At 39.1% G+C, this 25,082-nt stretch overlaps 2 protein-coding genes across 6 annotated transcripts; one reads left to right on the plus strand and one right to left on the minus strand.

Annotated features, from left to right (window-relative positions):
- The first annotated feature begins 3,591 nt into the window (after positions 1 to 3,591).
- On the plus strand, positions 3,592 to 9,097 carry Exosc3 (exosome component 3). 3 transcript variants are annotated; one of them, XM_046457333.2, is made up of 4 exons: positions 3,592 to 3,939; positions 4,998 to 5,147; positions 7,013 to 7,164; positions 8,642 to 9,097. In XM_046457333.2, exons 1-4 carry the CDS (start codon positions 3,616 to 3,618, stop codon positions 8,841 to 8,843), a joined length of 828 nt encoding a protein of 275 aa, XP_046313289.1. In that variant the 5' UTR covers positions 3,592 to 3,615; the 3' UTR covers positions 8,844 to 9,097. The 3 variants fall into 3 exon arrangements, with proteins under 3 accessions (XP_046313289.1, XP_046313290.1, XP_058434034.1); XM_046457334.2 differs by lacking the exon at positions 8,642 to 9,097 and adding an exon at positions 5,300 to 5,373 and having other exon boundaries at positions 7,013 to 7,152; XM_058578051.1 differs by lacking the exon at positions 7,013 to 7,164 and having other exon boundaries at positions 8,642 to 8,794.
- Positions 9,098 to 10,329: 1,232 nt separating this feature from the next.
- Trmt10b (tRNA methyltransferase 10B) lies at positions 10,330 to 25,082 on the minus strand. Of its 3 annotated transcripts, none has more exons than XM_046457335.1 (9): positions 25,025 to 25,082; positions 23,477 to 23,677; positions 22,901 to 23,009; positions 22,005 to 22,129; positions 19,664 to 19,816; positions 17,969 to 18,047; positions 17,027 to 17,094; positions 11,724 to 11,847; positions 10,330 to 11,181 (listed from the first exon to the last, which is right to left on the minus strand). In XM_046457335.1, the coding sequence occupies exons 2-9, from the start codon at positions 23,660 to 23,662 to the stop codon at positions 11,075 to 11,077; spliced, it is 951 nt and encodes a 316-aa protein (XP_046313291.1). In that variant the 5' UTR covers positions 23,663 to 23,677; positions 25,025 to 25,082; the 3' UTR covers positions 10,330 to 11,074. The 3 variants fall into 3 exon arrangements, with proteins under 3 accessions (XP_046313291.1, XP_046313293.1, XP_046313292.1); XM_046457337.2 differs by lacking the exon at positions 25,025 to 25,082 and adding an exon at positions 24,922 to 25,020; XM_046457336.2 differs by lacking the exon at positions 25,025 to 25,082 and adding an exon at positions 24,624 to 24,860.

Here is a 25,082-nt window from a genome sequence, read left to right on the forward strand (position 1 = left end):
GTTGGGAAATGGGAGAGGTGTGGAGAGCTGTTGATGGTGCCAAGGGCTCCAAACCTTTCCCACCAGAACAGCCATATTTTAAAAAAATATTTTTTAGTTATAGATGGATGCAATATCTTTATTTCGTTTATTCATTTTTTTTTTATGTGTGTGTGCCTCAAATGTGCGAGGCAAGCGCTCGCCACTGAGCCACAACCCAGCCCCAACAGCCATATTTTTATCTTTATATAATGGATTTCCATGCAATATTTTGTTTGGAAAGAAGTGCCACAAAATTCTACTACCAAGTTGGAACAACAAAGGTTTAGAACAAATGTATGTTTAAGGAAGCATCTTATAATTTGGCAGCATAGATCACACGCTTTAAAACTACCATCAGGGGGTCGGGTGAGTGGTCATGCCTGTAATCCCCAGTGGCTGGGGAGGCTGAGACAGCAGTTCAAAGCCAGCCTCAGCAACAGAAGGTGCTAAGCAACTCAATGAGACCCTGTCTCTAAATAAAAAACAAAAAAGGGCTGGGGATGTGGCTCAGTGGTCAAGTGCCCCTGAGTTCAATTCCTGGTACCCCTCCCCCCAAAACAACTTCCATCAGGAAATAATATACAAAAAGATGTATGTATAAACATAAATATGTATATATATGAAAAATATATATATACAAAAATTGTTACAAGTCCTAAAACTCTAAGATTTGGAGATTGTTGAACTAAATTACAGTATCTCTGTTATACAATGCTATATCATGTAACCCTAAATAATGTTTTGACCTAGAAATCAAGATAACATGATCTCATTTTAAAAAGTACAAATATATATATATATATATATATATATATATATATATATATATATATTTTAATTTTGATGAAAAAAAATTTTTTTTTAATTTTTTATTGTGGGTTGTTCAAAACATTACAAATTTCTTGACATATCATATTCCACACTTTGATTCAAGTGGGTTATGAACTCCCACCTTCACCCCATACACAGATTGCAGAATCACATCAGTTACACATCCATTGATTTACATATTGCCATACTAGTGTCTGTTGTGCTCCGCTGCCTTTCCCATCCTCCACCCTCCCCCCTCCCCACCTCTCCCCTCCCCTCCCCTCCTCTCTCTCTACCCCCTCCACTGTATAACCCTGAGGGTCTCCTTCCATTACCATGCAATTTCCCTTCTCTCTCCCTTTCCCTCCCACCTCTCATCCCTGTTAAATGTTAATCATCTTCTGCTCTTCCTCCCTACTCTGATCTTAGTTACTCTCCTTATATCAAAGAAGACATTTGGCATTTGTTTTTTAGGGATTGGCTAGCTTCACTTAGCATAATCTGCTCTAATGCCATCCATTTCCCTGTAAATTCTATGATTTTGTCATTTTTTAATGCAGAGTAATACTCCATTGTGTATAAATGCCACATTTTTTTTATCCATTCGTCTATTGAAGGACATCTAGGTTGGTTCCACAGTCTTGCTATTGTGAACTGTGCTGCTATGAACATCGATGTAGCAGTGTCCCTGTAGCATGCTCCAAATATATTTTTTTAAAAAAATATTTTTTAGATGTTGTTGAACCTTTATTTTATTCATTTATTTTTATGTGGTGCTGAGAATCCAACCCAGTGCCTCACACTATAGGCAAGCACTCTGCCACTAAGCCACAACCCCAGCCCTAAAAAAGTACATATATAGATTTATACAAACAAAATAGGGAAGAAGAAAACACCAAGATGCTAATAGTGGTTGACTTTGTATAGTGAAATCATATTTTTATTCTTTTTAAATTTTCTGCTTTTTGTCTACTTTTTCAATAATTTTTCTTTTTTTTTCTTTTTCTTTTTTTTTTTTGATATTGGGGATTGAATCCAGAGGCACTTTGCCACTGAGCCATATTCCCAGACTTTTTTATTTTTAATTTTGAGATGGTATCACTAAGTTACTTAGGGCCTTGCTAAGTCGCTGAGGCTAGCCTCAAATTTGGAACACCCTGCCTTAGCCAGCCTCAAATTTGGAACTCTCCTGCCTCAGCCTCCCAAGTCACTGGTATTACAGGCGTGCATCACCATCCCAGGCTTCAACATGGAATTTTTTATTTTTTGTACTGGGGATTGAACCCAGGGGCACTTAATCACTGAATCACATACCCAGCCTTTTAAAATATTTTATTTAAAGACAAGGTCTTGCTAAATTGCTTAGCACCTCGCTGTTGCTGTGGCTAACTTTGAATTTGTGATCCTCCTGCCTCAGCCTCCGAACCACTGGGATTGCAGGCCTGCACCACCACATCCGGCTCAACATGTAATTTTTTATTATAATTTTTTAAAAAAAGAAAAGATACCTGTCACACTTGTTTAAGCAACTCCTCATATTCCAATGGTTTTATCTCAACACTACAGTGCTAAACAGAACTATAGTTATGCCTCAGGCAATAACCTCAAGTCCCACTGAGGAAACAAGGGAGGTCGGTAATATTCCCTGAATTGTCCCTCAGCGTCTCCCCCCACCCCCCAAGGCATAACTTTTAATCAGCCTTAATCTATGTGAGCTTGGTCATCAGTACCTACCTGCTGGTTCCAGGCCCTCTGGAGTTGAGATGGAGTGGGGAAGTAGACGAGCGCAGTTCATATCATCTCTGCCCAATGAACTCCCACTCCTGCCAGGGTGATTAAATAAGAACAGCTATTTCAACAATCTGATTGCAAAACAAGTTTTATTTCAGTTGGCCTTTTATTACTCCAAGAGAAAATGGCTCTACAGCATCTTGTCAAATTTGGAGGTGTTAGTGATGTCTATCTTAAAAATAAAAAAGAATCTAAAAATTCACGTTGGAAGCAAAGATATGGGCAGTAGCTAAGAGACATGGGTCAGAGTCCCGCCCTCTCGATCTCCAGGAGCTCTCACCACTGCGGGGGAATTTGAGCAATTGCTCACGTGGGCAACTGAAGTGTGCTGCAGAGTACGAAGCAACAAGGCTTCGTTACTTTCTCAGGCCATGTAGGGTTAACTCATGTATATGAAAAGGTAACATGATATTTTATTTATATTTGGAGAGGGTCTAGCGAGAAAGATATGTGTTACACCAGTCAGGTATTGTCTATTCATGTCAGACCACCATACAAACTTAGAACTACTGCTGACAGCACAGCAAATCAAATGGGCAAGACCAATAAATCATTTCCTTATTTTATTGTTTTCCACTCTGGAAACAACCAAAAAGGTTTTATTTTGAAAAAGAAAAAAAAAATTGTGGTGAAAAGCCAGCTGCCTTTCTGAGCGCGAAGTCGACAGGCAGGGCCTCTGGGCCCAGCCAACTTCAGTTGACTTCGTCCCTCTGCACAGCTCCTGGGGTTCTCAATCTATTCGAGCTACGCATTTCTTCTACCGGTCCGCGGACAGACTGCAAGATGGATGAACGGTTAAATACACAGTCACTACCACTTGGAAGAGGCGGGGGTGGACCGCCAGGCTGACAAAGACCAAATTTCATAGACTAAGGTCCAAGACCCAGGGATCGCACTGACGGAAACGGAAGACCCTGAGGGGGGTTGGGGATTGGAGGAGGGGCAGGAAACGGAAACGGGGTACCGGAAGTGGCGGTTGGTGGCCGCTTCAGAATGGCTGAAGCTGTGCAGTTTGCGGCTGAATCTCTCGCGGGTGGCAGGGCACGAGCTGCGCGCACAGTACTCGATCAGGTGGTGCTCCCGGGTGAAGAGCTGCTGCTGCCGGAACAGGAGGATGTGGAAGGCCCTGGTGGTGCGGGGGAGCGACCGTTGCGCCTTAATGCTGGGACGCGCTCGCGGTTACGCGTAGTGTGTGGCCCCGGCTTGCGGCGCTGCGGCGACCGCCTGCTGGTGACAAAGTGTGGCCGTCTCCGTCACAAAGACCCCGGGAGTGGCAGCAGTGGTGGTGTTTACTGGGTGGACTCGCAACAGAAGCGGGTGAGCTGGGACTTCGGAGGGGCAGTGTGGTAGTGAAAGTCTAATCCTGCGCCTGGGAGACTTCCTGGAAGAAGCAGGGCCGGGGCCCTGGAGCCCTCATTTTGTCAAGGTTCGCTTAGAGGCATCGTAGTCTTTTGCTTACCTCTGTCCTTTTTAGAGGGACTACGAACAATAGAAACGTTGCTTGAGAAGAGCGATCAGGAGAGAAAGCCTCTAGAGACCCTGTGTCATGATTGTCTTCAAAACCCAAAGGTCAAGAAGCTGTAGGCTTGCCTTTGGAATCCCAGAGGGCAGGACCAGCTTCAATGAATGGAAGTCACAGGGAGTTAAAATGCTCTTAGAATAATTAAGAACTTTTATATAGAAAAAAATATCTTGACAATGGAATGGTCTTCCTTGGCTTTAAGCATCCCTGTGCTACTTACTGCTCCTGTGTGCAACAGAAGTTAGGGCTTTCTGTAATAATGCTTAAGTATGGGATATTGCCTCAAATTAACAGACTATCAGAGACTGCAAAGCCGGGCTGGGGGCACGGGCCTGTTGTCCCAGCTACAGAGGAGGGTGAAGTATGAGGATCACCGGAGCCAGGAATTTGAGATGAGCCTGTGCAAGGTAGACCCTGCTAGGTGTTGTAGTGCAGGGCCTGTAATCCCAGCAACTTGGGAGGCTGAGGCAGAAGGATTGTAAATTCAAGACCAGCTTCTGCAACGTAGTGAGACTTGGCCTCAAAAGGGGGTGAAGATTGCCCTGGGGATGTAGGTCCTAGATAAAAGACCCTTGCACTTGATCTCTAGTACTATGGGTACTAGGGGGGGTGGGTGGGGGGGGAGGAGAACAGAAAAAAACAAAAAACCCTGCAAACCCAAGAGTTCATGTTGTGATTTTCTTTTATTGAAATAGTATCATTGTTTTATGTAAGACTTACATGAGTTTGTAAACTTGAATTTTAAAATATTTTAAACATCTCTTTAATGAAAAACAAGGACTAAGGACTTAATGAAGATATCTTCCATTGATTCCTTGTTGTTTATGGCTGTTTGTTCTGATGTTTTTTGTAGTATGTACCAGTGAAAGGAGACCATGTGATTGGCATAGTGACTGCTAAATCTGGAGATATATTCAAAGTTGATGTTGGAGGGAGTGAACCAGCTTCTTTGTCTTATTTGGCATTTGAAGGTGCAACTAAAAGAAACAGACCAAATGTGCAGGTAATGATGGGATTATTTGGTTTCAACAGTAAGAAAAATATCCATTTCTCAGAATACTTATCTGCCCCAAAGGCTACCTGAATTGTCTCCAAAGCATGAACTATTTTCCTAGTTCTACAGGATAGACTCTAAGCATCTGCTTAATGTCCTAGGCTCCAAGAATTCTTCAGATGCTCCAGTGCCAGACCAGAGCCACTACATTGGTTCTTGTGATATTTGATCTCTAGTGAGTTAAAAGTTTATATCTGTTTTCTCCATTGTTATATGTCATGTCCATATCCATTGCACAAGGATATCAGCCATAGGCTTCAGGAGGAAAGGCAAATCATTAACATTGTCGGCCATCCATCTTGCTTAGAGGTCCTTAGAGCTGATTTAGGAGTAAACTTGTTATTGCAGATTTTCAATTTGGGCTTTTTAGATACTATAGCCATATTCTTATGTCTACCCAGCCAGAAATTTTGACTTCTATGCACCTTTCCATCCACCTTTTATAAGTTTAACCCTATTTTGATTCTCTTTGACTCTCTGATCTTTATCTCCACTTCATAAGTTCAGATGTCAGCTTCCTTTTGGCAGGACTCAGTCAGTAGTCTCCTCATTAACATTCCTGCTTATATACAAGATTCTTCAAAGCCTGCAGAACTCCTTGGCATTACACGCTTCTCTCATCCATGTTATATCCGTCATACAGCCATGCTTAACCCATACAAACATAAATGAATTATTTCCTACTCTTGTACATTTGCTCATGCTGTTCCCTCTGTCTGGATTTGATTATCTCCTCAGTCTGTAGAACACATGCTCATCCTTTGAGGCCAAGGCTAAACATACCACCTCTGTAAAGCTATCACTAGTTGTCACTTTTATATCTGCCCTGGCAGGTAGACATTTAGCCCTGAAGGGATTTTGTTGTTTACATGTCTATTCCCTCTGTCCTTCAAGATTAAATGCTTCTGAAAGACAAAAGTGTTTTGTTCCTCTCTGGTTCTTGTAGTCATCAGCAAACAATAGGTACTTAATAAACATTTTGAGAAGAAAACAATTCATTTTCCATTTCCTTAGTTTCTTTTTTCTTTTTTTTTTAACCATACGATTTATTTTTATTTTTTTAGTCATACATGACAGCAGAATGTATTTTGACATATAATACATACATGGAATGTACATACATCAATCATATTGTCTATTCTGCTGCCCTTTCTATCCTCCCTATTCCTCCCCTCCTCTCCCATCCTTTCTCTCTATCCAATCTAATGTGACACACTCATTTCCTTAGTTTCATTATTTTGAAATTCAGTTCTGTGAGGTTTTTAAGCAAATCATGTATAGAGAAGTATCCGTTAATTACCACTATTCTATAATAATTTGCATGCCAGGTTTTTCCTTCTTCTCTATAAATCCGTAATTATTCAGAATAGTGCTAATAGAACTTTATATGATGGTTCTATTTTACATCTGCACCAATATGGTAGCTCCTAGTTACACAGGGCTGTTGAGCATCTGAAATGTGGCTAATACAACTGAGGGACTGAATTTTAAATATCTAATTTTAATTAACTTAAATGTAAATTTATATAAATACATGGGTACTGGTTACCATATTGAGCAACACAATGTTGAAGAGTATTCTTTGGCTTTGAGATGATTCCTACTCTAATGATTTCTTGGAGGGTGAAGGAAGGGTTACATGTATTAATTTTGCCTTTGAAGACTCAACTCCAATGTGGAATCCTAGGGTGTAATCAGCCCATTAGCCACAAAACTGTAGGTTGCTGGTATTGCTGCCTATGAAAAAGAGCCAATAGCAGCTTTTGTAGCATGGTATGCTGAGAGGATTCAATTATTCTTTTAATGTCTTGTAGGTTGGAGATCTCATCTATGGTCAATTTGTAGTTGCTAATAAAGATATGGAACCAGAGATGGTCTGTATTGACAGCTGTGGACGAGCTAATGGAATGGGTGTGATTGGACATGATGGTCTGCTTTTTAAAGTGACTTTGGGCCTAATTAGAAAGTAAGTCCTAATGCCTTCTAGCTTGCCTGTGTTCTTTTATTTTTATTTTTATTTATTTATTTTTTTTTTTAGAGAGTGAGAGAGTGAGCGAGAGAAAGAGAGAGAGAGAATTTTTCAACGTTTATTTTTTAGTTCTCGGCGGACACAACATCTTTGTTGGTATGTGGTGCTGAGGATCGAACCCGGGCTGCACGCATGCCAGGCGAGCGCGCTACCGCCTGAGCCACATCCCCAGCCCCTGTTCTTTTATTTTTACTACACCTGCTTTGAAATTTGGATTGTTAATAACATCCACATTTCTTCAGAGTTAAAAATCAATATCCATTTAGCCTATTTATAAACTCATAAATTTAGTTCTGCCCTTTTTTTTAAAGTCAGTGTTTCAAATTTAGATGTATTTGGCTGTGTTGTTTACAGTGTGGTGATCCATCCTTCATGTTTCAACTCTGTCCTTTTCATTTCTTCTCTACCAGAGGCCCGCTGCTCCTTATAACCAACATACTCAGCCTAAATGTGAAAACTGGCCTTTCCTCATTCTAAGTCACTTGAATACAGGTGTATCTGCATTTGTACAAAATTATCAGATTTCACTAAGGGTGGCCAAATGCAGCTAGACTGATGGATCCTCAGTTAGGTATCATTTACAGAAGGTTCCTGTTATTCTGACCTGGTAGTTCCCACTCAGGAGAGTCTCTTCATTAGGTGTTTGGATCTTTATCTGCCTAGCTGTTTACTTCTATAGGCACTGAAGTTCAGATCTATCTTCTATGCCTTTCCTTTCTACCCATTCTGCAGATTGGAGATTGTTTGGGGTGACGTTAGAGAAGCCTGTTATTTAACTAGATAGTAGTACCTTTGTACTTTCATAGAGCCAGTGCTTTTCTCCAAGCATTAAATTTAATACCAGGGAATAACTTACATGATCAGGAAAACAAATTTAATGTGTTCTCTTAATAATAAATAAAAAAATAATAATAAATACTGTTGGTAATTGGGAAAAAAAAAAAAACAAAAAAAAACTAATGACTCTAAAGTCCAGAATTAAGTGTTCTGACAATCTCTGGGAAGAACTTTATATATTACGCTATGTTGATGACAGAAGGAGTTTGACATCTTTGTAGTGAGGTAGCTCATTACTGTGACCTCTGGTATACCTTTGAAAAGTGTTAAAACTTCTTCGAAGAAAGGGGGCTGTGAGCTGGGTATAGTGGTACATGCTTTTAATCCAGTGTACTCAAGAAATTGAGGGCAAGAGGTTCTTGAGATCAACGAGGGCAACGTAGCAAGACCCCATCTAAATGGGGTGGGGTGGTGTGTAAAGAGGACAGTAAGTGTCATTTTATGCCTTATTCTTAGTGTGATGATGACAGTGCCTTAAATAACTTAATAGTTCAGAAAAGGAGTCTCCTTCTGAAGGATATCTAGAACACATCCTACCTTTTTATTAAATTTCATTTTTATTCCTCTTTACCACTAGGTTATTAGCTCCAGAATGTGAAATCATACAGGAAGTGGGAAAACTCTATCCACTGGAGATTGTGTTTGGAATGAATGGAAGAATATGGGTAAAGGCAAAAACCATTCAGCAAACTTTAATTTTGGCAAATATTTTAGAAGCTTGTGAACACATGACAGCAGATCAAAGAAAACAAATCTTTGCCAGATTGGCAGAAAGTTGATACATGTGGACTTCTTCAGTGGGTCATTTGAGCCAAGAGACTATGAGTTTCCTGGGAAGTTTTTTTTTTTTTTTTTTTTTTCAGGTTAATCTCTCCCTATTAAATCTTCAGAAGACAAGATGTGAATTTTGTCTTCTAAATAAAATATTTTTATAAGAAAGTTACTGGTTTTCACTCATGTTCTTGTGTGGGTGAGAAAATTTTTTAAAAAATCATGTTTGTATGTTCTATACAATAAAATTTACTAAAAAGTATCATGGCTTATTTGAAGTCAAGTCCCTTCATTTTGCTAGAGGCAGCTTCAATAAGAACAAGAAGTCGGCATTAAAATATTTTCTGATCATTATGATAAAACTTCTTACCAAAGGAAATGTAGAATACATAAAAAAGTATATAGAGGTAAACACAGGTCTCCTGTAATCCCATTAGTAAGTGGAAGAGTAAAGCTAATAATGTTTATCATGCAGCATGTATTGTTCTAAGTGTTTTCACATGGATTAAGAAAGTTATTCCTAGTAACTATAGAAGACATTTATCCTCATAGTTGAAGAAACTGAGGCACAAGATTAAGCTTGTCCTACATTCCCAAGCACTAGGTGTATGTATTTTTTCAAAGTGGAATTAGTTACAGGGTGTTTTCTTAGACTGAAAAATTCATGATTGTTAAAATTCACCCCGTGCTGTGGCACATGCCTGTAATCCCAGCAAATCAGGAGGCTGAGGCAGGAGGATCTCGAGTTCAAAGCCAGCCTTAGCAATTTAAGCAAGGCCCTAAGCTACTCAGTGAGACCTGTCTCAGAATACAAAAAAGTGCTAGGGATGTGGCTCAGTGGTTAAGCACCACTGGATTCAATTTCCGGTACAAAAAATTAAAATCCAACAACTGTATATTTCATTTTCATGTTACAGAATATTTTGGACATATTTGGCTTTTTTGTTACACAAATTTCAACATGATGAGGATTTCTGAATTCAAGTCTGGCCAAATTCTGACAACCATTTTCTAGAAGGCAAACAAAGTATACCTGCTTGGGTTTTGCATAAATGGGAGAGGTCTGTGATAGGGTTGATGAGAAAATTCTTCCATGCTATTTGGTGTACTAACCAATGCCCTTTTAGGTTAAAACGAAGACTGGCAGATGATAAAAGCTCAGTAGTTCTGGGGTCAGACCTCTTAGAAGAGCTATGGGCTCCTTGAAGCCTACCTACATAGTCCCTTTAGGATGAAAGAGATTATAGCACTTATTCATTATGTTGGTACTGATTAAGAAGCATTATGTGTTCATAAAGATGTTTTTTGAAGGATGGCCTATTTTAGTTAAAAAAAAAAAAAAAACATTTATCAAATGACCATAATTCACAAAGAATTAAATGGTAAGGGATGCAGACAAAGCAAAATAATCTTTTGGTTCTGAGATAAAACATTTTCTGAATTTGCTAGCAGGTTAATTAACCCCAATTGGCAAGAGTAAATGAAGCAACTGTATATAGGACACAAGAAAAGGAAGTATATTTGATAAGAGGTAGATTAACATGCTTGCATGTCAGAACGCAACATTTTCTAAGATTCATCAATACTTTGGTTTTGTTTTTAATTTGTTACAAATATACATGAAGAATGTAGTTTGTACAAGGCTCAGAATGCAAAACTATTCACACAAATTGGAAGAGAGAGGCCCTGCATTCCTATATTCAGAACAAGGGAGTACTGGGTGAGAGCCACAGGCGGGAACAAAGTGTGCTCTGGGGGCTCAAAGTAGATAGGTCAGGTCAGGCAGATTCTGCAAAGCTTATGTGCAGCATATCACTCAGCTGGAAAAATCAGCATACTCAGAGGCAGCTGGAGAAAGTCATACAATTTAATGCCAGTTTAGTATATATAAAATAATTGATATAACAATTATTTTGCCACATAAACAGTCTTTAAAAGTAGGGTCTTTCACAAATAGAGAAGTATAAAAGATGAATTAACATATCCAAAGTCATGTAGTTTTAGAGCTAATCCTTGTTATATAATTTTTTTTTTAAAACATTGATCAGGGCACTTCCTGTGACCCAGGCACTGTGGACAATGCAAAAGCATAAAATATGGTCCCTGTCATTAGTTTATACTATGAAGATCCAAGATATCAAGTAAAGGCAAGTGTATGCCACTACTACCCTCTGCCCTTTTCTTTGGTTGAAACACCTCAGGCACTTCATCTCCTGCAGCTGCAATCTTAGGCTGCCCGTTATTCCACTGAATTTCGAAGAACATAGCCTTTTCCCGAAGAAACTCCTTTCTTCAATGCTTCAGGCCAGTTGTGAGTCTCCAAGAAAGTGGACAGGATATCAAACACTGTTAAAAGGTAAACAGAAGACAACAACCATATGAGAAAAGAGAACTAGTAAATAAATAATGAGAAAAATGGGTGTTCCAGTATATTTTATTGAACATATGTCCTCTGCATCTCACATGGTACCAGGACGGAGGCAAAGACACAGCCTTGCCTTACCATAAGGACCTCATCCTACACTAAGATACAGGCCTGTCAATGGGCAATACTGCAATACAGAAACACAGTCAACAAAGAAGGGGCCCTGACATGGCTTGGGAGGGGAAGGAAAGTTAGCTTACATGTTCTGAGGAACAAATAGGAATTCATCAATCAATAAAGCAGGTCATAGGCAAGGAGAACAATTTCAACTATCCTTAATGTAGTTGGGAAGCAGGAAGAAAATGAAAAATGCCTCTTGGTGGCCAGAATACATGTCACAAAATGCACACGATGAAGTCCAGGCATATAAGTCACAGGAGACTGAGTCAAAGGGCATTATACTTAATGCAATATAGCAGCCTCAGAACTAATGTATGTTGGGCAAGGGTCACGTAAACAGTACCTTGATTGATAGCCAATATCTCTGAATGATAGTTTTTCCCATTCTGGAGCCTGACCATGTATTCCTGGATTGGTAAGCGGGCTGTCTTGACAGAATACTCCTGGGCCTTTTGAAACGTCACCTTCTGTAAATCAAAGTTAAATACTTTTCATATTACAAAAATTATAAATGAATAATTATCACACATATGGACATGAATGGTAATCATGTAATATGCAAAGCAAACTGTGAGATCCCCATTTATGCCTATGCTAGTTTCCACCAGTAATCACAGAGACAAACATTAAAAATATGTAGTCTAGGGCTGGGGTTGTGGCTAAGTGGTGGAGTGCTTGCCTAGCATGTGTGAGGCACTGGGTTCGATTTTCAGCACTGCGTGTAATTAAACGTCCATTGATAACTGAAAAATACATATAAAAAATAAGTATATGGTAGAATGGAAGAAACTTCAGAAAATGAATTGTACTCATCCCAAGTAAGAAATGGCAGCAACACCTCACTTTCTGGGGACCATTTATTCACAAGCTTCCGTTTACTACCACTTATAAGACAAATAAAATAAGCAAAAGAGGCAGATCTATAGCTACAAGGCTTCAAAGAGCCTAAGCAGTTTAACCAGAGACTGCTCCTGGCTCGAACTAAGTAAGACTTGATTCTGGATATCTGGTGTTTTAAGCTCAGTCAATTGACAGCAGCAAATGAAAGAAAAGGAAAACAGGATTCAAGAAAATTAGGCAGCTGGCAATAAAGCAGCACTGAGGGGCTGGGGCTGTACCTCAGTGGTAGAGCACTTGCCTAGCATGGGTGAGGCACTGCGTTTGATCTTTAGCACCACATAAAAAAATAAATAAAATTTAAAAAAAGACAGCACTGAAGTGTAAGTTTCAACAATCTCATCAAAAGGAAGGGCAGAAACTGCAAAACGGAGTCATAAGAATCAAAAGAACTTAAAAAGTCCAACCATCTAAAGTTCCCCAGGGTCAGTGCACAGAACTGATGACTCTATGAGATGCCCCTGGGCCACAACTGAAGCTTCACAACATTCACTACCTTGTAAGAAATACAGGAAAGATTTTTTTTTTTTAAGATATCATGATTAAAGAGAAAGGTTTAGATCACAAGGATAATCTTCAAATTTGGGTTTAGAGGGGGCCTCAGCCATGTTGACTTTTATTTTACTTTTTATATTTAAAAAAAAAACTTTTAGTTGTTGATGGACTTTTATTTTATTTATTTAAATGTGGTGCTAAGAATCAAACTCAGGGCCTAACACATGTTAGGTAAGTGCTCTACCACTGACCTACAACCTCAGCCCCTATGTTGACTATTTCACTTCAACCACCTACCCAGTGTTTGTCTATCCTTTATAACCTCTTTCCCATTGGCTATCTGGCCTCTAGATGGACAGCCATCATGACAGAGTTCATATACCCTGGGGTGACCCATTTCAAATTGATGGTACCAGATTGCAGGAAATTATCCTTTTTTTTTTTATATTTATTTTTAGTTTTCGGAGGACACAACATCTTTGTTTGTATGTGGTGCTGAGGATCGAACCCGGGCCGCACGCATGCCAGGCGAGCGTGCTACCGCTTGAGCCACATCCCCACCCCAGGAAATTATCTTGATATTGAAATAAATTTTCCATTTGCCTTTAGTCCTCTACTCATTTATCTAGGTCTTTTATCCCAATTAAGCAAGTAAAATGGCCCTGCCACAAGATGGCCATTCAGATACTTTAAGTCAGGCATCATTCATTCCCTATGGATGCTCTTGTCTCCAGACCAATAATTTCAGTTCTGTCACTCTTCTTTGACTATAACTTAGTTTCAAGTCCCTTCATCATTCAGGTCAGCCTCTTCTGAACTTGTTCTAGCTTGTCAACATCCTTTAATTTATGGTCCTATAACTTACTGGTCAACATGAATTACAACCTTGTGTATAAGAAGGTCTAACATCTACTCTGCTTAGATGTTGGATGTGATGGCCAATCCTGAATTGTCAATTTGATTGGATTAAGTGATACCTAAGATTAAGAGGCTTCTGAGTGTGTCAATGAGGGTGTTTCTAGGAATGATTGGCATGTGGGACAGTAACTCGAACGGGAGACCCACCCTAAATGTGGGCTGCAAGATCCAGTTGATTGGGGCCCTGAATAGAACAAAAATGCGGAAGAATGAGGAAGCAACAGTGGATGCAAACTCTGTTCTTCTTGAGTGAGTGCTTGGATTGCTGTGCAATCACCTGAGGACATCAGACTCCAGCTCTTTCACTCTTCCAAAGCAGACTCTGACCAGTAACTCTCCAGGGAGTTTCCAGGCCTTTGATCCCGGACAGAAGCTAGACCACTGGGCCCTTTTGTTCTGAGACTCCAGATTCTTGGACTGAGCAGCTACTGGTTCCTCAGCTCTCCAGCTTGCAGACTATCACTGTGGCACTATCTAGTTCTGCAATCTAGTCTAATAAATTCCCTTTTTATAATCCTAAGAATATAGATTATAGACATCTAACCAAGGCTCACTGTATTTGACAATTATTTTTATCCATTCTCATATATATATATATTTTTTTGTACTGGGGATTGAACTCAGGAGCACTCAACCACTGAGCCACATCCCCAGCCCTATTTAGTATTTTATTTAGAGACAGGGTCTTACTGAGGCTGGCTTTGAACTCGCTATCCCCCCAAGCCATTAGGATTACAGGTGTGTCACCACGTCCAGCTATTCATATATTTTTGAGATGGACTTAACTATATTTCCCAGGCTGACCTCAGGGCTCTAAGCTCATGTGATCCTCCTATCTCATTCTCCCAAGTAGCTGAAGCTATAAGTGACACCACTGTGCCAGGCTATGTTTTTTGTTTTTTAAATCTCTTTAATTTACAACAGATGCCTTCTATTTTAGTTTCTATTACATTGGCCTTTTTTCTGCAAGATTTTTTGTCTTGCAGAATGGCCCCCAGTCTGGATTTGTCTGTTTCCTCATCATTAAATTCAGTTTAAACATTCTTGAGTAAGAATATATCACATCACAGGTGAGATTCTATCATACCAGGAGGCACACAATGTCACTATTTATGATACTATGTTTGATCAAATTTGGATTAGACAGATTGCTTCAATTTAATAGCATATTTTTGCCTTTATAATCTGTATTATGGTACTTTGAGACCATGTAAATGGTTCCTCCACAACTTTTCATTTATCAATTGCCTGAGTTGATGACTACATTGGGAGTGATAAAAACATTAATATTCTAATTCTATTATACATCCCTTATTTATTAGCTGTGTCTTCTTTTTTAAAAATTTTTTAATACGTTCTTTTTAGATATATATGACAGTAAAATGTGTTTTGACATACTATACATACATGGAGTATAACCTATTCTAATTAGAATCTCATTCCTGTGGTTGAACATGATGTGGAGTTACACTGGTTGTATATTCATATATGAGCATAGGAGAGTTATGTCTGATTCATTCTACTATCTTTCCTATTCCCATCTCTCCTTGCTTCCTTTCATTACCCTTTGTCTAATCCAATGAACTTATATTTCTTCCCTGCCCCCCTTATTGTGGTTATTAGTTGATATTCTATAAGAGAGTCCTGCATTATGTTATAAGTTAATGCATATAAGTTAGCATTATGAAGTCATGGAACACTAATGTTTTAAAAATAAATGCAATTAAATTGAGCTATCATTTGAGCTAAATATATTTCATATATGTGCATCACACATATGGAAAAAATATAAAAACATAAAACCTACAAAAGGGGCTGGGATGTGGCTCAAGCGGTAGCGCGCTCGCCTGGCATGCGTGCGGCCCGGGTTCGATCCTCAGCACCACATACAAACAAAGATGTTGTGTCCGCCAAATACTAAAAAATAAATATTAAAAAAAAATTCTCTCTCTCTCTACCTCTATCTCTCTCACTCTCTCTTTAAAAAAAAAAAAAAAAAAAAAAACCTACAAAAACATTTATATAAAATAAACCCACCAACATATACTTGTGGGATCACAAAACATATCAAGAAGGACACATGTTGGGGCTGGGATTTTGGCTTAGCAGGAGAGCATTCACCTAGAATGCATGAAGTGTTAGGTTCGGTCCTCAGCACCACAGAAAAAATAAATAAATAAAATAAAGGTAATGTGTACAACTAAAAAATTATATATATATTTAAAAAAAAAAAGAAGGTCACATGTTATGGTTTAGATGTGAGGTGTCCTCAAAAAGCTCAAGTGTGAGACAATGCAAGAAAGTTCAGAGGATAAATGACTGGCTTGAAAAAATGTCAACACAACCAGTGAATTAATCCTCAAAAAGGGATTCACTAAGTGGTAACTGAAGTGGGAGGGTGTGACTGGAGGAGGTGGGAACTTGGGGCTCTGGGGTATATATTTGTATCTCGGCAAGTAGAACCTCTCTCTGCTTTCTGATCACTGTGTGAGCTGCTTCCCTCTGCCACACTCTTCTGCCATGATGTCCTACCTCACCTCAAGCCCCAAGGAATGGAGCCGGCCTTCTATGGACTAAGATCTCTGAAACTGTGATCCTTCAAATAAACCTTTCCTCCTTTAAAATTTTCCTAGGCAGATCTTTTAATCAGAGCAGTGAAAAAGCTGACCATAAGAACACATAAGAAAACAGCGATTGCCTTGGGGAATAGGGAGAGAGAGACTTACTTTTCCCTATACTCCTTTATGTACATGTTAACTATTATATCCATTATAAAATTTAATAGCTACATAACATATATTATTTAGTAAATATAAACAAAGAAAATTATCTTAGAAAATACTTGTATAGTAGAAACAAAGTTTAAAATTTTAATAACACCCAAATTATTCCAATACAATTCCAGTTAACAATAACAAAAAAAAATCTGGACAATTTTACTGAGTTTGAAGTTTTGGAATAAGATACATATTGGCAGGGAAATTAGCCAAGAAAAAAAATGGCTGATAAAAATATTGTATCAATGCTTACTTAGTCAAGATCAGAGTTACCCCTGTAGATCTGAAGAGAAGACAGAAGAAAGAAACTCAAGAATGACTATTTCTGTAACTGCCACACACTACCTATATTAATTCCTGCTTCTGACTTTTGTGAGGTTCAGGACCGCCGAACTGCTGGTGAGAAGAAGGAATGCACTGATAGAGAGCCAGGCTCTTTCCTCTTGTCCCTCTAAGCTCCAAGACTCTTTGGGTAAAATTACAACAGGGCAATCAATCATCTATAAAAGTAAGCACTACTTTTCAAAATATAGATATTGGGGCCAAAATGTACACTTACCTTCTGAATGCTTTCATCCACAAGTCCACCAAGGATGTAAACTTTGTTTAGGTCAACATCTTGAAGAGCTAATGAAAAAATAAAGGCCATTGAGATCAAATCCGTTTTATAATTTCAAAATCCAAAGAAAGCAAAAGTAAAGAAATATTAACAATAAGTTGAAATTTAATGAATAGAAAATAAAGATTTTAGACTTGTTCAATGAATCCAAAAATTAATTCTCTAAAAAGACCAATAAAAGTCAGGCACAATAATGAATGCCTGTAACCCGAGCAGCTTGGGGGGCTGAGGCAGGAGGATCATGAGTTCAAAGCCAGCTTCAGCAAAAGCGAGTCCCTAAGCAACTCAGTGAGACCCTGTCTCTAAATAAAATACAAAATAGGGTTGGGGATGTGGCTCAGTGGTTGAGTGCCCCTGAGTTCAATCATCCCCGGTACCAAAAAAAAAAAAAAAAAAAAAAGACCAATAAAATAGACAACCTATTGACATATCTAATCAAGAAAACAAGACAGAAGGTCTAAATCAATATCAGATTCAGAAAGGACAAAATTAAAACTAAAGAGGAACATGCAATAATTAAAAGAGAACATTACAATCAACTTAATACCAATAAATTTGAAAACTAAGTGAAATGGATGATATTCTAGAGGAAAAAATATATATATGTTGAACACTGACCCAAGAAGGGACAATGAAGAAAGCTGACCAGAGGAACTGGACTGCCTGAGAATGGAGACCCTGAATCTGTGCGGCAGTTGATCAAGGCAGGACACCTGAAGAAGCCTCTGCTCAGAAAAGGTGTACAGTTCACACCCTCTGCAAAGCAGTTCAACAAATGCCTTTTTGGGTACTTCTTGAGTGGCTTTAATAAATGGCCAGAGAATACTTAAACTAAGGGCTAGGAGCAAAGTGCTATACGAATCTGTGCAGTAAGATACATACCATGCTCTGAATCAGGAGTCAGGTATACAAGGGTTTCCAGGGGAAATAAACTAAAGCAGTCTTCTTCTGTTACATCCAGCTGGAAAATGCAAAGAACCCAATATGGTAGGAATGAGGTTAGAAGGTGGCCCACAGTTCAACAGCTAGTTACGTGGCATCTAGTTTCCATCAGGCACAGTTAGCTCTAAGTATATCAAGGAGTGGCATGTCTGACAGTTTATTCTCAGAAAGTACTTGGTCAGGGAGCAAAGACACGTGAAAGGGGCTGGGGTTGTGGCTCAGTGGCAGAGCGCTTGCCTCACACATGTGAGGCACCGGGTTCGATCCTCAGCACCACATAAAAACAAATAAACAAAGATAGAGCATCCATCTATAACTTTAAAAAAAAGACGCGAAACTATGAAGTGAGACAGAAAGTGACATGGGGCTCTCATGGAGGTAAAGGGATCACACAGGACTACAGGTGAGGGAGTAACAACACCAGGGACAACCTTCTGGTAAAGGAAATGCTGGAGCTGGGTTTCTGGAAAAACAAATGGAAGAAGAATCCAAAGCAGATAGAATTGCCTAAAAAAGCAGTAAGACAGCAATAAGACAGAGAAGTAAGGAAACCATATGTAAGTGAGTCTGTTCAGCTTACATACAAGAATTATTAAAAAAAAAAGTATAGAGAAGTAAATCTGGAAGTGGCTGTACTACACTAGGGACTGTTCAGACAGTAACAGCAACACAGTCAGCTGCACAGTTCCACAGAGCACACCCTACACACTCACAGCCTCTATGGATCTCCAGAGGGAAGGCCACAAGTGCTCAGCCCCAGCTACAAAATGCAAACACATAAGGCTCTGTGTGTGTGTGTGTGTGTGTGTGTGTGTGTTGCTGGAAACTGAATCCAGGCCTCACAAATGCTAGGTAAGCACTCCAACAATGAACCACATCCCCAGCACCCATGAGGCATTTTTAGTGTCATTTCTTAGAAACTGATCTGGATTCTCACTTGCATATCTATCATTTATAAGATCCTAGGATAAGAGTTTAAAAGTACCTAATATTCCCTAAAACTCATCTGGAATCTAAACTACTTCAAAAAATATTATTTCTTTTCCTCCAAAAATCATGTTTCCTAGTTTTGCACCTAAGAGCAAGAAAGAAGTTATGGCATTTCCAAAAATAATTCTGGAGTTTATAGTCTACCATGAGCTATACAGGTAGCAAAACAGTCCTATTAAGTAGTGGTGATATTAGCTTGCCAATGCAGTGGAAGAATGAGAAAAAAAATTAAATGTTAATAACTAATAAGTTATGAATTTTAAATTGCAATAGTGAAAAGATGTAAATTACAGTGGCCTCAGTACCCATGGTGGACTGGTTCCAGGAACCCCCTACAGATACCAAAATCCAAGGATGTTCAAGTCCCACATATGAAATGGCCTAGTATTTGCATTGAAGCTATGCATATCCTCCTGTATACTTTAAATCATCTCTAGATTACTTATACTGCCTAATACAATGCAAATGCTATGTAAACAGTTGTTATATTGCATTATTCAAGGAATAATGACCAAAAAAAAGTTCACACATGTTTGGTACAGAGAGAGACCAGCTGTATATCAAAATAAGAAAAATTTTAAAAAATTACTATTAATCCGTGACTACTTTTTAGATAATTCAAAGAACAAGCAAAAAGATTCTTACCAGGTAACTAGAAAATCCATCATTCATCCTCAAACATTCTTCATAGAGAGGACTATCTGTCATGAATCCAGTAAGGCAGATCCAAAAGGGTCTGTCAACTTTTTTGTTTGAACCATACAACCTTCGGATCTGTCCAGCCAGCCTACTTAATTCCTTCAAAGAAATAAGGACAACTCAGGGTGGAAACATGCCAAATCACTTTCAATTCACTATTGAACAATCGCTACACAAAATGCTATTCCAGAAAACCTCATGGACTAGGATGGCACCTTTATCTCTAGAAATAAGTACATGCAAGTGTGTTATACACCCTGTGATACCACACCTCACAGATGAAAGTTCAGATGATATTAACCCAGAAATGATGAGTGAATGGAAAAACATTTTCCCTTCTGCTGACCCCACTCTTGCATATTTAATACATAAATTGGTTATGTCAGCTTTTTCCCCCCAATTATTTTTTCAAAAATCTGTACTTTTTAGTCATACATGACAGTAGAATGTATTTTTTTTCCTTTTTTTTTTTCAGTTGCAGATAGGCACACTACCTTTATTTTATTTATGTGGTGCTGAGGATCGAACCCAGTACCCCATGCATGCAAGATAAGAACTCAACCCCTGAGCCACATCCCCAGTCAGTAGAATGTATTTTGACATATCATAAGTACATGGAGTTTAACTTCCCATTCTTGTGGTTATACATGGTGTGAAGTTACACTGGTTGTGCATTTATATATTAACACAGGAAAGTTATGTCCAAATCATCCAATTGTCTTTCCCATTTACATCCTCCTCCCTTCCCCCATCCCCCCTGTCCCAATCTGATGAACCTCTACTCCCCACTCCACCCCTCCTCCTATGAGTCAGCACCTGCATATCAGAGAGAATATTTGGCCTTTGGTTTTTGGGGACTGACTTATTTCACTTAGCATGATAGCTTCCAGTCCTATCCATTTACCAGCAAATGCCATAATTTCACCTTTATGTTTGAGTAATATTCCATTGTATATATGTACCACGGTTATGTTAGCTTTTATCTTAAACTTTACCAATTGATATTTACTATTTAAGCTATTAAAAAGAAGCTGATTACTGAAATTTTTATACTTCTTCAGGAATATTTGGCATCTCTGCCCGTAACTTAGGGAGATGTCATAGGGTTGGAAGTTTTAACTTTCCACCCTCATTCTAGAATGGTTATCTTATAACCTAACTTGATTTGTTTGGTAGAGGAAAAAAGTCTTTGTATTTGATTTAATCTGCTATATCAAGTAATGTAACTAGCAGAGAATTCCTAGTTCACCTTTTCAGAGGGCTAGAGGTTCCATGTAAATCCCCAAATCTACAATTCTCCTAGTTTCTCTGAAAAACATGTTAAACACTAGCACATATAACAGGAAAGTTTGAAAACAAAGAGATTTGTTTAAAGTCTCCACTGCAGTATAAGGCCTAAAATTGAGGAACATTATATGCTGCCATGACTTCTGGTGAAAACAGGAGGACCTCAAATGACCTAATTCAAGTTCCCTTGCCAACTCTGCCCCTACAGATGAGATGAGGCTCCCTAGCTTAAAAACCCTTTTTATCAAGGGGATGCAGTATAATTCCTGTTTATCCCTGAGTAGCAGGTTTTGGTTCCCTGCCAGCTCAAGGAAAAAACTAAACGAACTAGTCATATCTTCCTATAGGAATCAGGAGACACTTCACCCCCTTGATACCACAGAGCCCACATCCCATCACCCTGGTTGCTCATTTTATTCTCAAGTACAACCCCTTTTGTGGCTTCGTGGGATGTGTAAAATACTCCTCCCTAAGGCAGTGAGTATATGAGACTAAAAAAACTGCTGTTAATACATGTTGTCAAGTACACTTTTTGTATCTGACCATCCCCAGAACCCTAGGGTGAAAATCCCTCCCTCACCAATGGGATGAATGAGAAACAATTAAAACATACACTGCAAAAAAAACTTCCACCAGGTAACCACCCCACAACATACTACCAGGTAAATAGTCCTCTTCCCAGCAGAAGGCCAAAGATTTAGGGTCTGGAGAATTGAGCCTGAAAGGTTCCATCCAGACTAAAGACACCATGAACAGAGAGATAAAGGTGGTGGGCTCAAAACAGAAGACAAGGTGACATCTGCAAATAAACCAATGGATGTATGTTCTCTTTCAGATTCTTTCCAACAGCCATATCAGAACTTAGTAGCCCAGTGTAGAGAACACTTTGGCTGGATTACTAAAGAACTACAGAAGCTGATGATGCATACTCTTCATGAAGGCTGTACCCTTTGGACCTCCCTCAGGTAAGCAGGAATTCCAGGCTTAGTGCATGTTCTACCTTCTTTGACATGTGATGAGTCATACTCAAATCGATACACAGTCTTGGTCCTGAATGTTTGGCCTCCAAGAGTTTCTCTTTGGTTAAGGCTCTCAGAAATCTTTTGCTGTGCTGGGGGCAGATGCCTATAGCAGAAATATCAGAAAAAAAAAAAAAGAAATGGGAAAACAGGAATAATATTCTGTAAAAATAGACTTCCCGGGGCTGGGGATGTGGCTCAAGCAGTGGCGCGCTCGCCTGGCATGCGTGCGGCCCGGGTTTGATCCTCAGCACCACATACAAACAAAGATGTTGTGTCCACCGATAACTAAAAATAAAATATTTTAAAAAATTCTCTTTCTCTCTCTCTCTCTCTTTAAAAAAAATAGACTTCCCTTTTATTTTTGCACATAAAGAGAATCTTGAGACTCATGAAAGGTATTCATTCATTAGATTTATGACTAGCAGAGTGGTGAGGAGTGTGGGATCTGGAGCAGACAGCTGGGTTTACATCCAAGTATGGTCTGTTCATTCATTAAATTAATTATCTTAGGCATACAATTCAATTTCTATGAGTCTCTGCTGCTTTTCTTACAAAATGGAAATAATCATTCCCTTTAGAGAGTCCAGTAAAATTTTTAGAACTGAACCCAACACATAGTACTGTATAAATGTTAGTTGCTGCTGGAATCTTTACTTCTGAGTTTATAAACACATATGTCAACCAGACTACTTATATTTAAAAAGCAGTATTCAATTTTGCTTTGATACTTTGATGTCCAACAAAATCAGATAATGGGTCCTACCTCCCAGATACTTGTTTTTCCTTAAAACATAATTCCTACTCTCCTAGGAACATGAGGACATGAGTTTGCTAAAAAATAAATGATTACATCAATAATCTCATTAATCATTACCTGGATTTTCTACACGGTTGGCTTTTCTTCTTTCTTTTTCTTGCTTTCTTTTGCTCTTCTTTGCTGCAACTATCTTTTCCCAGTGTCTCTGTTTTCTCTGGACATTTTTCTTATGTTATCCAGAAAAAAAATTGTTTGAGAACTTCATAAGCAACAAAAAGGAAAATGAATATTAGAAAGTTATATTATTTTTAAAAAATTATTATTTACAGGTAAAGTTAGGAGAGAAAAAAAGATCTCATCTTAAAAACAAACCTAGACTGGACTGTTTAGAGAAAATACAGCCCTGGAAAAGATATGTGACCTGGTCAATGTCAGTAAAATTCATCAGGGACAGGACCTAACCTACAGTTTAGATTCCCTGACCCTTCTCAGGTATGTAAAAAAATTTCTTTTGAACTTTATCTACTTTTCCCATGACTCAAATGAAACAGAAATATTATGATGAGCAGAAAACTAATTCACTATTTTAAACATACAAAAATCATTCCCAGTCTCTTTTTATTACTAGTAACTACCCCTGAAGCAGGGGTCTTGGGGACAATCAGTCCATCACTGAAAGCCCCCTGCACTCACCGAGCACCATGTTGCACTGCTTGTGGGGAGGGGCTCCCTGTCTGGGCAGTCACATTCCACATCAATCTGCAGAAGCTGGAAGCTTTCAGAGAGTCCATCTTCACCTATGTCTTCTAGGATGCCTTCTTGCCCCTGCAACTCTGGTGACTCTGTTCTCTGAACACTCCTTTCCAATTTCCAGTCCATGTGCCAGTCTCTGACCTTTCAACCAGATTGGAAAAATACAAAATTATGTGAGATAATACACTATTTCACTTACAAGGCTAATTCCCTATATCCAAAAGATAAATAGTACTACTGTGCTGCTGATGGAGCAAACAGGTGTAAAATACTGACCCCTATTTACTGACCCAAGAAAAGCATGTGTCTTTCAGAGAAATATCCAGCACAGAAGCAGGTAGTAAGGAAGCCAAACATACTTTTTTGAGGACAAACATATTTCCTGACATCTCCAAGCAATGGGTGATTATTCCTTTTTACTGTGACACAGACAGCCAAGTTATTTATTGTGTGGATGTTCTTTCTGAAATACACTGTATGACTATGTTTCAAACAATTTACTTTCAAACCAGTGATTTAACAAGTACTTATTAAGCATCTACTACATATAAGGTCCTATACTAAAAACATCATGGGAGAATGAAGAACCAGCCAAAAAATATGGTAAAAGGTCATGAAAGCAATCAAGAATTCTTCTAGGTTTTGGTGACTATCAAAATTCTTCAAACTATATACCACCCCCTCCAGCTGTGTGTCACTGCAGCTGAAAGCCAGTCACCAGTGTGACTGTTTAAATATCCCTTAGAAATGCTTTGTTGGAAAATATGGAGAAGCACTGTAACAGCTCACTTAAGAAATGATGTCATGATTCGGGTAATTTCTGATCTGAGAGAAAACAGGTCAGAAATGTTCTATAGTCAAGTGTCAGAGACCAAGAGTGGCACAAATAATGCCCCTGGCTTGTTCAATATGCGATTTATGTATATGATAAAAAGACCTATTTCTGATGAAAAGTAATGATCTTCCGTCCCACCTGCTTCCACCTCTAGTGGCAACCCTCGTTAACCAGTTATTTTTAGTTCTAACTCCTTAGCCTTGAAACTATATGCTTACACATGACTTCTTGATTCATCTGCTTTGAACTTACCGGCTTCGAATGATACTTCAAATCACTTAAGCAAATCCCCCTCACATTTTACATCTTTTATTAGTTTTGTTGGTTGTTTTTTTTTTTTTTTCTGTTGTTGTTGTTATTGTTTTTCTTTCTTTCTTTTTGCGGAGCTGGGAGTGGAATCTAGAGCCTCGCGCATGGTAGGTAAGCACCCCACCACGACTAGAACACCCAGACTCCAGACCCGGGAGCACAAGGGTCCCTCCTGCCCCGCAGGCCACGAGCGCGAGCGCGAGGGGTGGCAAGAAGGGGAAGCACTAAGAAGGCAGCGTACCGCGGTCACTCGACCTCGATGCCGCCACCGGCCAAGAGCATGCAGGTGCTCGCATGCTGAGCCTCTTAACGCCTATCCCACCGGAAACGAGCCCCGAACATACCTGGGACCAACGCCTCGCGCAGCAGCAGCGGCGCCCATCTGGCCCCGCCCCGAGCCCA

This window comes from Marmota monax, unplaced genomic scaffold (assembly GCF_021218885.2).
Source record: "Marmota monax isolate L192 unplaced genomic scaffold, Marmota_monax_Labrador192_F-V1.1 WCK01_AAM20220418_F8-fsc00069, whole genome shotgun sequence".
NCBI lineage: Eukaryota > Metazoa > Chordata > Mammalia > Rodentia > Sciuridae > Marmota > Marmota monax.